This window comes from Rattus norvegicus, chromosome 11 (assembly GCF_036323735.1).
Source record: "Rattus norvegicus strain BN/NHsdMcwi chromosome 11, GRCr8, whole genome shotgun sequence".
Classification (NCBI taxonomy): Eukaryota; Metazoa; Chordata; class Mammalia; order Rodentia; family Muridae; genus Rattus; species Rattus norvegicus.
Window position 1 is genome coordinate 37,638,534 of NC_086029.1, and position 15,323 is coordinate 37,653,856.

General features: G+C 42.6%; 1 protein-coding gene across 7 annotated transcripts in view; it reads right to left on the bottom strand.

Moving 5' to 3' along the window:
* The window catches only part of App (amyloid beta precursor protein), a 218,145-nt gene that overhangs the window by 132,327 nt on the left and 70,495 nt on the right, over positions 1–15,323 (bottom strand). For all 7 annotated transcript variants that reach the window (XM_006248011.5, XM_006248009.5, XM_006248008.5 and 4 more), the window contains exon 3: positions 14,545–14,674. In XM_006248011.5, coding sequence (XP_006248073.1) covers positions 14,545–14,674 — 130 coding nt within the window. The remainder of the gene's footprint in view (positions 1–14,544; positions 14,675–15,323) is intronic.

The window sequence follows — 15,323 nt, forward strand, 5'->3', positions numbered from 1 at the left end:
CAGGTGGGTTTCTTCAGAGAGCAACTTGGCACACGGGAGAAACTGAGTGGATAGCTCAAGTAAGCTACAAGCCGAAGAAGCGAGCACTGAGTTTCCTTTAAATCTTTCAGACTCACATGAGCTGAGTTCAGCCGCATGTACATACCACAGGCAGATACACTCTTGATCGTGAATGGTGAGGTGAGTATTCAAGAGTAACCGACTAACTGTACCTCTCTAGTAACAATACTTGTTTTGAAATAATAAGGATATCTTTCGAAATATAGTGACCAACAATGGCTAACAATTTTAGGGTTATTAAAGAGCTTCCCATTTGTGCTGTAATTGTGAGGCTGGTATCAGTGTATTCTGAAATGAATGGTGGAAACAAAGGAAGGAGGGTGGAAGTCAGAGCCTCACAGTGGGGTTACAGTTTACAGACAAGAGTAGGAAGTAGAATGGTCCAGTGGGTGATAGAGTAGGTTTGGATCAACAGGGTGAGCTCCTATGGAGGCGAATAGAGGCACGGAGAGCTACGGAAATACCTACAAGAATCCATACTGTAAGAGAGAGGAGGGACAAGTGGATTTTGTTGGTCTATCAGCAAGGAAGCAGACATTTCAGTAGCAGAGTCTAGATATTGGATTCTTCTATTCTTCTCCAATAAAAAGAAATAGGAGTGTGGAGAAATGACTGACTCTTAGATTTGCAGAGAAGATTAAAGGATGGCCCTACAGCAGCTTGTCAGAACACACACACACACACACACACACACACACACACACACACACACACACAATTAAAAATAAAATACACCTTAAAAAAAAAAAAACAAGGTTCTACATTTGTAGACAACACAGTGAGAGGAAATCTAGTGACCTCTGTATAAAAACTCCATTTTTCTTATTCAAAAAGCTTTGTCTCAGTTTCAGGTTTAGGAATTTGCATATACACAAGATTATCTTATGAATGAGATTCAAATATAAAAAACACTAATATTCCATATATACCTTTTACACATGAACTACCAGTAATTTCACTCCATTTTTGTTTTTCCCATATCTTGAACACTCCTCCCTCCCGTCCCCACTTACAGAACACTGGGCTTACAGGTGAGGCCATGCTGGCCCTCTGCAATACCTTTCATAATTTTGTACGCGAAACAATGTTTTACAGTACAGGATTTTCCATTTACAGCAGGACGTGGTGTCTAGGCAGTTCCCAGTCATGAAACTTTTAGGATGTCAGACTTTATAAGAATGCTCAGTCTGTAATAATGGGGACATTCTAGGAAATGTTTGCTGGCCAGGGAAATTCAAAGGATAATGAGAATAAAAATCAAAACCTAGCAGGATCTGATGCAATTTTAAGTGGATACTCAGTATCAGTGGTACCACAAATGCTAACCTGGAGCAGCATTCATAGAGGACACAAGAAATGAGGTGTACAGTCAAGCAAGGCCACACCAAGAGTAGCCAGGTCCAACCGAAATAAAAAGTAGATTGTATATGTGGTGGTTTCAGTCACATTTTAAAAGGCAGAATGCATTTTTCCATATTTAATATATATTAAATTCACTTTGGTAACATTTTATTTATCCCAGTATATACTATATTGTGTCTTTTCAATGTGAAACAAACATTGCAAAAATATTTATTAAAGCATGCTGTATTTTCCCATCACTCGCCCTTCTATCCATGGTATGCTTGTATACCTGCAAAGCCGTCTGGACTAGCTATCTTTCAATGTTGCACAGCCTCATGGGGCTGGTGGCCCACAGTGAGCACAACACACCTTACATCGGATTTTAAAGAGGACCAACGAGCTAAGTTCAGACAGGGAGGGGTTATGGGAGAACACGCAAAGCCCCAGACAGGGGTTCACAGGAGGCTGCATCTGAATGAAAGTGTTCACAGACACTGCACAGATTTCCTATGTGCCCACACCGTTCATCCTGTGAGCGTGAACGGCATAGGTGCCGTGAGGTGCTCCTCCAGGATTCGCCTTGTTACGACCCTAACCTGTACTACCATTCACTGCCCTTCTTCCCCATTCACTTTCTACAGTTCTGCTGTTATATTTTGTATTTATGGATATCTGTCTAACTCAGGTGTGGAAGCCAAAGGGCGTCAGTTTCCACCAGGCCTCAGCCTCCTTTGATGAAACTCAAGTCTTGTTTCCCAGGAGCCAAAAAGCAGACCCTGCAGGGACACCGTCTTAAATCACGTTGTTTCTTGAAACTCAAATAGCCTCCTCCGCTTTCTCCCAACGATTTCCTTTTTCTGCCTCATTAAAAAAAAACCTTCAAAACCACATAGATTTTTTTAAAAAAAGATGCAATTAATTAGAGTTATATGGGGTGCTTTAAAAAAAAGGGGAAAGGGAGAAAAAAACCCACATAATTACTTACAAAAACGCCAACCAGGCTGAGGTATGGTGAGGCAAGACAACCACCAGTCATTAGCTGACATCGCAGCGGGAGGAAAAAGATACGGTATGTTCTTCCATGCGCCGTGTCCAGAAACCCCTGTGTGATGCAGGCTATACAATCAAGACAGCAAGAGGCACTTAGAGAGAGAGTTTCTGCCAGAGCTCTAGCCCACTGCTGGCTCGTTCCAGTCCTTTCCGAGTGGCTCAGCCTGTGTTTATCAACTACTGTTCTTTCAAGGTCAACGCTTAATGCTTTGGTCTCGGTCCCCAGGTTCCCTGACCACTCCATCACACCACCATCTTCCCTATCTTCAGTCCTCTCCCTGGGCTTCCCCCATTCCAGACAGCTCTTGTTCTTGGCTTTCTCTGTGAAGGGAGCTCTTAGTCTTCCGATACCCCACCTTTTAACAGTTCTGATTATATAAAGCTCTGTCCTCTGATCATTTTCCACTGTCGCTCAGGAACACCGCCCAGGCCTGAGGATTCAGTCACTTTCTCTACTCTTCCAAGGCTGACCTTCTGTTTGACATTTCTAGTCACTGACTAGACATATAGAGAGGTCATGGTGCCCAACGAACTTTTCTATTTTTTTTTTCTTTTTAAAAATCTTTTTATTAGATATATTTTTTATTTACATTTCAAATGTTATTCCCCGTCCCGGTTTCCTGTCCGTAAGTCTGCATTCCCTCTCCTCCCCATTCCCCATGCAGGTATTCCTCCTATACATCCCCCTTATCCCCCCACGCCCCATATTCCCCTGCACTGGGGATCCAACCTTGGCAGACCTGGTGCCCCAACAAGGCTATTCTCTGCTACATATGCAGTTGGAGCCCTGGGTCAGTCCATGTATAGTCTTTCGATAGTGGTTTAGTCCCTGGAAGCTCTGCCAACCAACTTTTCAAATCCCCTGACTGTACACAAAGAAAAATGGCCCATTTCTCACTGGGTCAGATACCTTATGAGGAGAAAGAAGAGAATGGGGGAGGAAAAGTCACAGCACTTAACAAGTCAACTGTGAAGAAAGGAGGCCATACCACTTGAAATTGGCACAGCTTTTAACTGGGCACCAGAACGCTATGGTCAGCTCTTGGAGCTCTGTGAAAGCACAGAAAAGGGAATTAGGATTTACCATTGTCTCAGCCACACAGAGGGATGAGCGACACAGTAGCTCATAGACGTAAAAATGAAGCAGGATCCATCCAGCTCCTTTAGAAATGACCTATGTCCTTTCCAGTTGTGTTCTCACAAACACGATCATTTCAAGGGGCATGAGCCCTAGATAAATGGGCACCTTTCTCTGTCACCGTGCCACTCTGATCTTAGAAAGCACCACTCAGATTTGTAAACAAGGCTCGGTTTCATTATTGCAAATCAGTTTTCTGGAGCTCATCCCTCCTCAGAGAGCTGAAATAATTGAATTTCTGGACTTGGATGGAGAAAGGTTTGGGCAAGAAATAATTATATTAAGGCTTCAAAAGATAGATCTCTAACTACGCTTTGGCAGCAGATTCCCCCGGAGGATTCTGATCCACTTCTTTGGTGCGGAGTTTTGTGATGAACTACACCCTCGGATGCAAACAAAATCCAAGTCAGACGGGGACTCTACCAGAGCATAAAGACAGCAGTTAAGCTTTTACAACTGATAAACAATGGCTCTCAATCTAAGGAGGATATAGAATGTTAATGTATAACTAGAACTCCTCTCCCCCCACAGTGAGAAATACCTACACAGTGAATTGAAGAGATACATGTAATCTGAGACTTTTGTTTGGCGTCATACTCATAACCTAAGTAAGAAAAACTATTTCCAAGGTGACAAACATCTTGTGTCACATAGCAAAATGAGAACAAGGCTCTTCCTCAACCTACTAATCTTCTCCTATCATATCAAATAAATGGAGATGGCTGCTCCTTCCCCAGTTTTTCTGCTTGATTGAATTTGATAATGAAAACGTCTGTTCCTTTCAGAGGGAGCACAAGTGTCATTCAGTTTTTACTCACCAGGCAGAGAATGAATGCATTTGTTTGGCTGTGCAATCATTTGAATATGCAAAATCATTTAAATAAGCACCCTTACGAGCTGCTGCACATCCATGGGTGAGGCAGCTTACAAGGTTCTCTTCTCCAGTAAATGGAGGCATGGGATGAAGGTGTATTCATGCTTCAAACATTGTCAGACTCCACCCAACCTCCCCTTTGCACATGCTCAGTCACGCCTTCCTTTCCAGGCTGGGTACTCAACCAGAAAACAGTGAAGGGAGCCAAAGCCCATTCCATTACCCCGAAGTCTTCCAGGTCAACAATCCAAAGTCACATGAAAAGACTAACTTTGATTTACCTCTCCAGGGAGCAGATATTTTGAAGAGCAAGCATTCTGGGCAAGCAGAAACCGAGCTTTTAAATGCACTTGAGTCATTTCTCAAAGTAAGAAGATACAAACAGGGTTTTGGAGAGTGAAATCTCTCATTTTATATTAAACAATTACAAAGGAGGACACTGTGTGACTAAGGCGTGTAATAACTAGAGGGGGCACTTCCCCCCTCTTCAAACGGTATGATGTCTGCCTCTCCAGTAAAATGATGATGGGGAGGCAAAGGCACTTACAAGGAAAGTTGTCCTTCGGATCTGAGCTGTTTGGTCCCAAAAACGTTGTGGTTTAGGAAAAATGCCAAGGGAATCTGACAATAGCTAGTAGACTCTTCTAGAAAAAGTATGAGTGAGGCAGATTGTCAACAGCACTCACATTAGCAGGCTATAAGAGCTCTGCCATCTAAGCTTAAAAGGTCACAAGAAGTATGCCCTTAAGGTCGTTCACCAGGAAGGACAATGATGCCAAAAGTCACTTCTTCCTCTTGACCTCACTGAATGTCACATGATAAGCCGCACATTCAGTTCATCCTGCGGTTCTCTTCAAGCTCTTTGGCTATTGCCAAGCCTTAGCCTTCGGTTTCTAGAGCAGGAGGGATGGCTACTTTCACAGACCCCTGGAAAGTCACATTCTACAAGCACAGTGACACAGTAGCCCATTTCTCCGAGAAAACAGAGCTGATGTTTGGAAAGCCAAGTGAGTACAAAGGACATCTTTGATAACAAGTCCCATGTCAACAGAATATTCAACTACATCAATAAATAATAGGTCATATGTGCATTTTCCTGAGTTTTAAGCATTTGTCAGTTTTCACTCGTTAGGCAACTCCAGTTAGCATTTCTACGGCAAGCAGCCTTCTGCCTACAGATGATTTCAACTCTCTTCTTTCCAGCTATAATTTAATTTTTTTCAGTGTGTGTGTGTGTGTGTGTGTGTGTGTGTGTGTGTGTGTGTGTGTGTGAATTCAGGCAAGTGCATGTCGCTACACATGTAGAGGTAAAGGACAGCTCTCAGGAGTCATTTCTCTGCAGGATCTGGAGACTGAACTCACCTTTCCCAGCCTCTGCACCAGCATCTCTAGCCACTGAGCCATATCCCTGGTCCCTAGCTTTAGTGCAATCCTAAAATCTCCTCACAAAATAGTGTAGTTCTAAAACGGAGACCACAGCTATGTTTTAAAGAGATCCTTTGCAACAAAACTTATACTTACACTGAAGCATTCCAAAATGCTCTTTAAGAAGCAAAATTTAAGAATGTGTTAATTACCCAGCACCACTTTAGAATATATTAAAAGTCAGTCCATGAACGCTGGCCAGGTACTGGCAGCAGGGCTCCTGGTTCACATGGACTTAATTAGTTCTTATTCGAGGAACCTGGAGTCCAAGAAAGGAACAGGCATAGTGGGTTGGGTGTAGACTCACAAATGCCCCCCTCTTTCTTTTTCTCTCCCTCTCTCATGAGCGTGGGCACATGCGCACAAATGTATGTGAGCTCACAGGCACACCTACCTGCATATTTTTCGGAAGGCTGAGAATAACTCTATTCCTTTCCTATCACAAATCTTAATCATTGCAAATGGTATTCCGCAATAAATGAAGTGCTAAAAATATCATACTGCTTAAGTATAGTTTAATCTAAAAAAAAAACTCAAATTTTATTAATTAGTGCTGTTTTGTCTGGCAGTGCTGGAGTTAGAACCCAGAACCCCCACTCATGGCAGGCAAATGCTCTCGACCACTGCCTACCATTTCTTCATAAGGAACTGGCACACACCTCCCCTGAAATGTCCAAGTAAGCTTTGTGCCAATACTCCCAAGGTCACACAGAATCTGAAACTCTGCCCAGAGGAGAAACCTGGACTTGGGCATAAAAACTCAGGACAGGCTTAGGGAAACCATTGCACAGACCGAATTTTCTGGCAATCATGTGTGCTATATAAAATGAACAACCAGGAAGAAGGGCTGTAGAAAAACACCAGATTTCTGAACTCCACAAAAACACATGAGCCTGTGATAGAAAACAAGGAATGAAGGAATCCACAGGCAAGGAATAGCAAGACAAGGTCACGGGAGGAAGAATCTGATGGACAGTGATGTCACAGATAACCGGGGCAGGAGAAAGAAACTCGTGACACTGCCTGATTGTGGAGGGGTCAAAGGCTAAGAGGCCATCATGTGACCTTCAGCCACCACATCAGGAGGCAGAACTGTGAAGGACAGCAAAGATGTCTGCTCAAGAAATGCATGGGTTCAGCACACTGACGTGAGGCCAAGGGTTCTCTGAAGAAACAAAGAAAACCAGAGAAGCCTAGATGTTAGTGATACTTGAAATCAACCAGGCAGCAAGGCAAAGGTCTTCATCAAGGGAAAAGAGAGACAGACGACTTAAAGAACCTCTTGAGGAAAATGTATGCACGAGGGTCAGCAAGCTAGCTCGTGAGGATAAAATGTTTGCCATCCAAGCCTGGTGACTTGACTCTGATCAAGAAACCTGGGTAAGAACGGAAGAGGAGAACTGACTCCAAACAATTATTCTCTGACCTCCACGTTTGCACCACGATAAAACACAAAACTCACGCTATGAGTGCATGTGTGCATACACACAATAAATAATACTTTTCCTTTCTTTTCACAATTCAAAAAACATTTATCTGTTTATCTGTTTGGGGTGTGTGTGTGTGTGTGTGTGTGTGTGTGTGTGTGTGTGTGTGTGGTGTGTGTGCGCGCACGCGTGTGAACCACATGCATGCAGGAATGCCCAGAGGCCCAAAGAAGTTGTTAGTTACCTCACACTCGGAGGTGTGACAGCTGTGAGCTGCCATAAGGGCGCTGGGACCTGAACCCAGGTCCTCTGTAGGAACAGCTCTTAACTACTGAGTCATAATCTCTCCAGTCACAAACAATAATTTATAAAAATACAAACATCCATTGGTACCCATAGATTTTTAGACTCAGAATTCTGACTAAAATCTTCCTATCGGAGCAGTGGTGGTTGATGAACACTGTGCTAGAATCATTCAACTGGTAAACCCTAAGGGAGCTCCTGGCATGCTGACTGTAGTTGCGCTAATACCAGCAGAGGCTGACAGAAGGCAAATGATGCCTGCTGTCACCTTAGGAAGTGTTTGGCAGGAGAGGTTCCACCCTGTGTCTTCTGCCTTTCAAGAGATGTCCCTCCTTTCCCCTCCCTTCCCCCCATTCATTTAAACCTCCGGTTCATTCTTTCAACACATCCTGACAGGCGGGAAGGAAGGGGCTGTGACATGTTCTAAGCTCTGGGGAGTTTTTGGTGAGCGAACAAAAGTCCTAATCACCCAAGAGCTTATATTTCACACAGAAACCAATTATCTCCGAATGCAAAAGCATTGCAAGAAAGCATTGTTAATCTTCTGCACCATGAAGTATTTATTCCTAATATAGCCCTACAATTATTCTTTTCCCTAAGCAGACTCTCCAGTTCACTGATGTAATACTTCCCTGACACGATACCCTCACAGTTGACTGCCATTAAAATCGGAAGATGAGACATTTTCTTTAATGATGTTGGTATGACTCCTATAATCTAGCTCTTTTCCATGCTCCCATAGGCAACCCTAATGAAAGGGAACAAGTCAGTCAGAGTCCAAGGGAACCAGTGAGTGCTGGTGACTGGACTCCCACAGCGGGAGATGATACCACACTTAAGTCTACTGCCTTCTCTTTGCACCCAGGTTACCAGCATAGCCTTATATGGCACTTCCATCAAGATGGGCAGAGCAGGTGGCATCTTCAATGTCTCCCCAAAGTACAAGTAAAGAGGTGGAAGAAGGCTTGAGAGGTGGAGCCTGGAGGGGAGAGGAGGTTATGTTATTGGTGGCCTTGCCCTCAAAGAGAGGTGGGAGACGCCCCTAGCTTCCTCTCCTCCCATTATTTCTTATTGCTGGCCACAAGGTGAGCAGTTTTGCTCCACCATGTAATCCCATCACCACGTTACCTCACCATAGGCACAAAACAATGGGACCAACCAGCTGTGTACTGAGCTAAAAATCTAAGAGCCTTGTCCTTGCGGATTGACAGAGAGCCTACTAACCACACAGCTGACATAGCTGTTCACACTGATGTCTGGTATCTTAATAAAAAGATGTTGTTTACCATGTTTTGTGTTTCTTTTGCTAAAACTAGTGACGAGAGCCCACACTTTAAAATTTGATGCATTTTCTATGTTTTTGTCAGCACCATAATTTCCCCAAACTCTGGGACAGGATTCTAAGGGTCTGGCACTCTACAGTAGGTAACCCATCAGCATCACCTCTTCCTCAAGAGCCCCACTTCTGGGGCGTTCCCCACTCTTTTGCAATCTGCACCTGCTGCTCTCCAGACTGCTGCCCAACTGCTGCCTTGGGACTTTCTCTGTCAGGGATCAGAGCCAAAGCTGAAGACTCGCTCATAGGAAAAGAGAATTAGAAAGAGGGACAGAGAAAAGGGGCCCCTGAGGCACATCATCGGGGATATGAAATTCATCAAGGGGTATGTATAAAACAGAATGTTTAATGAGCTACTTGGTAACTACCATGATACAACAAAGGACTGAATTTATCCCCATTGGGGAGAAAAATAACAAGAGCGTTCTTCACGTACTGATGCTTAAGTCAACCTTCCTTCCTTCCCTTCCTCCTTCCCTCCCTCCATCCCTCCTTCCCTCCCTTCATTTCTTTCTCCCTTCCTTCCTTTCTATTTGTTTGTTTGAGATGGGTCTCACTTTGCAACCCTGGCTATCCTGGAATTCATTATATAGACCAGGTTGGCCTAGATCTTACAGAACTCTGCCTGCCTCTGACTCCTGAGTATTGGTGTTAAAGGCCTGCGCCACGAAGCTTGGCCATAGCACCCATTGATATAAATGCCTTTTAACTTGGGTTCTAGACTCACTGTTATATCATGTCAATTCTTATATTCTTAGTGCTAAGTTTAGATAATTATTTTAAAAGCCCATCACCTCCTGCTCTGGCCAGCAGTATTTTATCAGTCAAATATAATATCTTTATTAATTCCATTTCAGTATTCTTGATAAAATTCTTACTTTCAGAATAAGTAAAATGGTGTTAATAAGTACTTTGTAGATCTATTATCAGGGACGATGGTATCTAATTTCTAATTTAGCATAGTAAAACTAAAAAAAAAGGTAAGTCTATGAATTCTCTGGAGTCTGACATTTAGGTTTCTGGACATTTATAGGATATTTAAAGTCTAAAGCAAATGTCCTTCCATTCTCTTGCCTATTTTCAAATTTTGGCAACTTTTTTACTCTTAAATATTTTACCTTTTAAAAAAACAATAATAACAAAAATCTGTGGGGCATAAGTTGACATAACCTCTATTGAATAGTTATCTATCAGGTAACCAAGTACAAACTGCTTGACCTAAAGAAGACTGAGACGGCTGTAGATTATTCAAGAAGCAGCCATCTAGGAATCAAGGCAGAGTTGTCTAAAATTCAAAACTTAATTTCTCATTCTTCACAAGGCCACTACAACCTGCACGTGCCCGGTACCTTCATTAGCAACAGAGGGATACTGTGGTGTCGCCCTGTAGTTCCTCAACCTCTCAGTCCTGTTTTGGATTACACTACTAGCTGTGCTTTGGCCCTGTAAAAGCAACAGTGATTTATCTTAGGCAATGTGCTGTAGCCTCGCTAGGCAGACACGAGTGCAGAAGTGCGCCAACTTCAATAGTGGATCCATTATACCATGAAGAGAAGTCATTCAGATGGAAAAGGTTTGGGGAAAAAAAAAGCAAAAATTAAAACCACCGCCTCCCTGAGGGACGATGAATGATGTGCTTTGAGTTCCGCATATGGTACATGATAAGATGTTTACTCCATCATGTCAGATCCTGTACTCTGGTTCTGAAATTATCAAAAATAAAAAGTGAAGGGAGAGAGCCAGCCTTCCTTCCATGGATGGAAGGGAAGCCATCCATTCCGTGGGAGAATGGTGCCAAAGGTAACGTGATATACTTCCCCATCTCACAAGCGATGAGAGATACTGCAGAGCAAGGAATCCAAGGCAAACACGGGGTGAAGAGAGAACTCGACTAACGCCATGCTGTCCCTTCCTCTGAGACAGGGGTCGGGAGGTCGCATGCCAGGAATGGCAGGATTTTTTTCTCAAGATTTGTTTGGAATGTTTTGAATTTCGATATGGCAATGCCTCAGACAATTTTACTCTTGTTTTTAGGTCATGTCTTTGTGGGAATTAACTTCAGTAAAACTCTCCTTTGTCTAAAATATATGTTTGGATACAGTGGGAGGTCCCAGAGGGTTTGTAGATTAGTGCTAAACAATAATTCTTTGTTTCAGAAGCGAATTATAGAGAAGAATGTCATTGACTACCTCTGTAATTGTCAGAAAACTTTGGCACTGTGATTTAGTCTGTATTAAAGGCGGGAGTTGCCACCTTTATCAACATGATATCTATTGTGGAATTTTAATGTTTATTGTCTCAAATTCACAACCTTTCTTGCATGATTATAAATGAAGTGGATAGTTGTTTTAATACTTTTGAACAGGCAGGCATTGAGACAAGGTTTCTCTGTGTAGCTTTGGCTGTCCTGGAACTCACGTTGTAGACTAGGCTGACCTTGAGCTCAAGAGATCCACATGCTTCTGTCTCCTAATACTAAAGGCATGGGCCACTATTGCCAGGCCTAATTCTTTTTTTTTTTAAAAACATCAGAAAGAATAAAGAAAAAAAGAAATCAAGAAATTGTAGGCTCTAGTCCTAATGTGAGCATACTACGGCTCTGTGATTTATATCAAGAAATCCAACTTCTTTGTCAACTGACATTTATACTCCTGAAGGAAGACCAGCAGCGGCAGCATCATGGAATAGCAATTCCAGTGGACGCACTATGCCACTAATGACGTGACACCAAGATGGACGGATCAGGAAGTCAGGGGAAGAGGGAGGGAAGGAGTGGAGACGGTAGGTAAAGAGTTCCAACTTGAAATACTCACACAAACAATGTCATGAGAGATGTATGTCCTTTAATTTGCTTTCTCAAAACTGAAGATACATCACACATATACACTGGCATATTTTATATGCCCTGTGTAACATATTTAAAACACCTAGAAAATTTGCCACTGCCTAAGAGATGAACAACGCTTAATTCTAACTGAAGCTCAGCGGCAAAGCAAGAGACAGGTATTCTCTGCCTGTCAATCGACAGTCTATTTCAGGTCCAATGGGAAAAGACCAGGGACTTATAAGATGGGAAATACAATAAAAGATTCAAACAGGCCAAATGCCTGCTGGGAGTATCTAATGATCATCTAGTCTATTAGCAGTCAGGAACAGTTAGAGTCAGTGTGCTGATTTATATCAGATGCTGCACCAGACCTGGGAAATTTCCTAAACATGTCACAAGTGGCCTGCCTCCTTGAATTATGGACTTCAACATCAAAGGAGCTCAGAATCTATTCAGAAGATGAAAGTGAAATCTGGTCCTTGCCGAAGACAGAGGCAGCAGGGAATTCAGTCCCCCTCATTTTCTTACAGGATCACGTGGACAATTCCTCAACCCCTGAAATTATGCTCCAACAGCTGAGGGAAAAGCTTAGGGCAGGTCACTAACTGGTGTTTCCTACAGGAACTAGGATGAGAAGGCAAATTAGTGAGACTGTCCCTGGTTGATATAATGAGGTTTATCATGATGAAAACTAAGACATTGATAGTTCCTGTGTGCCTGCAGTATAAAATCTGGCTTCTGGCTAACCCTCTATAGCACGAGGTCTGAATTCAGTACCTGCCCATTTTTCATGTTATATTCTCTTATTACATCTTGACTTTCAACCATACAGCAAAGAGCTAAAAAGTCTAATCAGGGATTAAAGGGATAAGGAGGTATAAGGAGATGCACACCATCCAATGGTTAAGGATCTGATTGAACATCGTCTTCACTGTTTCCTCATGGAATGCGAAACATGGGTGCATCTTCATTCTAACGCCCTTGTGTTTTCTGTTGATGCCTCAAATCACATGTATAAATGAGCAGAAATCAGCATGTTCTTTAAAGAATATATAAAAAATAGGAGTGGGAGGTGCATTTGAGCACAAGGGCCCTTGAAGGCTAGAAGAAGGTGACAGATCTCCTGGAGCTACAGGCAATTGTGTGTCACCTGACCTCGGCACCAGGAACTGAATTCAGGCTCTTCAGAAGAGCAGCAAGTACTCTTAAGTGCAGAACCATTCCACCAGCTTCCAGAATGCTCTTATGGAATCCGTTGCTAAACAAATACTACATGAGTTCCTAGAGTCTCCAGTAGTTATCTCTATTTGCTAAGTTTTAATTGGAGCCCTTACAGCTAAAATGTCAGAAGTCAAATCACCTCCTTGTACCTGGGAAGGGAATGGAGACTCTGTAAAAAAAGATTTCTTTCTTTCTTTTTTTTTTTTTTTATTAACTTGAGTATTTCTTATATACATTTCGAGTGTTATTTCCTTTCCCGGTTTCCGGGCGAACATCCCCCTCCCCCCTCCCCTTCTTTATGGTTGTTCCCCTCCCCATCCTCGCAGCCTTATTTATAATAGCCAGAAGCTGGAAAGAACCCAGATGCCCTTCAACAGAGGAATGGATTTCTTTTAGACTTTATACAAAGTCATCAACATTTGCCTACAGCTTCCATATAAAGATTGCCATTCTCACAATCTTATTAATCAATAACAATGGGAAACATTCAGATGGAATTTATCAAATTCCTGACCTTTGCCAGGCTTGTTCACAAGGAAATGCCAGCAAGGAGGTGTGACAAGATTGAAAATGGACTTCAGGTAGCTTTCCTAAAAGACAAAAGGACTCTATTGTTTTAAGATAAAAGTGAAAGCAAAATTTGTAGGCAGTAAAAGATTTGGGGCCTCTGTGAGCACATGGTTTCCTCCAGTTTGATCTGAATAGAAAACCAAACAACCCAGCAAATATACTTCCTGACCATTCATCCTCAACTGTAGGAATGAGAGGTACCGCGGGAAAGGGCTTTCTGAGGAATTAGCAAGAGCAGGGAAACCTCACATTATATTCTTTCTGTGAAACCCTGTGAAGAAATATACAAGGCCTGCCATTTGTAACTGGACAATGTAAATGAGATTCCTTGGCAAGACTCTGAGGTTTCACCAGCAGATACTTTCTACTCAGTAGACCCAGGACTGGCTGGGGGCCAGGAGAGCTAAGAAATGTTGTTCTTGCATTAAAAGAATATGGGCAGTACCTGCAACATCCAAAACACAGTAAAATACACTTGTGTGGCATTCACTGGGTGGAGTCTTTCATGCATTGTGGACACTAAAATCTGAAGTCTCATAGGAAATTAATATTTCCCTATAAGCTACATACAAGTTCTTACATACTGTACCTTCCCTCCTCCAAGCTTGGGATACACATTAATAGTAGAATGCTTGCCTAACCTTTATGAAGTCCTATGTTCATTCTCAAGCACCACAACAACTAATAAAGGAACAATAAATAAATAAATAAATAAATAAATCACCTCTCCTTACTTATAATATTAGTGCAATTTAAATGATACATAGGGACAGATACAGGCTTGTTTGGAGTTTGTTCTTCCACTTTTTTTTTCCCACCCTGGTTTGGATGAATCTGTAGATAGGAAACCCGCAGATAGGAACCCACACTACGGTAGTAGTAACACACTGAAGGAGCAGTGCACGAGTGAAAATGACCTGACTAAGGCATCCTCCCATCAGCACCAGCTAGGTTGGCTGGCTGGCTCACCTAGGCACCGGTAAGGAATCACGATGTGGGTGTGCGTCTTGCACTGCTTGCGGCCCCGCTTGCACCAGTTCTGGATGGTCACTGGCTGGTTGGCTTCCACCACGTTTGTGATCTGCAGTTCAGGGTAGACCTAGGGAGCACGGGAAAAGAGGAAGTCATTACTCTTGGCAAAGCGTGACACACAGACGAACGTGTCAAACCTTCACTGTCATTCGAAGGTCCCGTTATTCCCTGAGAGCTAAGCTTCTGCTCTGCTTCTGGCCAAGCATGAACATTGTTACAAAGGAAAAGACCTGAGTGACCGTACCCAGTAGTCCACTCAAAGGTGCCTTGCGTTGAGCTGCCTGTTCAGACACTGTCCAGGGGGAGTTAAAGTAGCAACGTGGCAAAGCAGAGATTTTTGAAAGCATGAGGTCATTTTCTATGTAAAATAAATGACTAGTGAAGACCACAGCTTTTGAAGGAACACTGGGATTGATATATTTAAGGATATCATCTCTACTTACATTCAACCCACTCCTATCTGACAGATACTTTATGCACAGAGCACAGCACACAGCCAGTTCCCACACACAAAAAAATCAGACTCTGTCCTCAAAATAGTTTACATAAAAATATTTTATTAAGAGCGTCTTCAAGAGAGCCATTTAAAGGATGGCACTCAGGAATTCTCCTCCTTCAGTAATAAACTACTTATCTCTTTTCTGTGATGATTGCTCTCTGTGAATCATGCTGTTTGCTGATCACTTGGAATGAAATGTCAAACTCAATCAACTAAA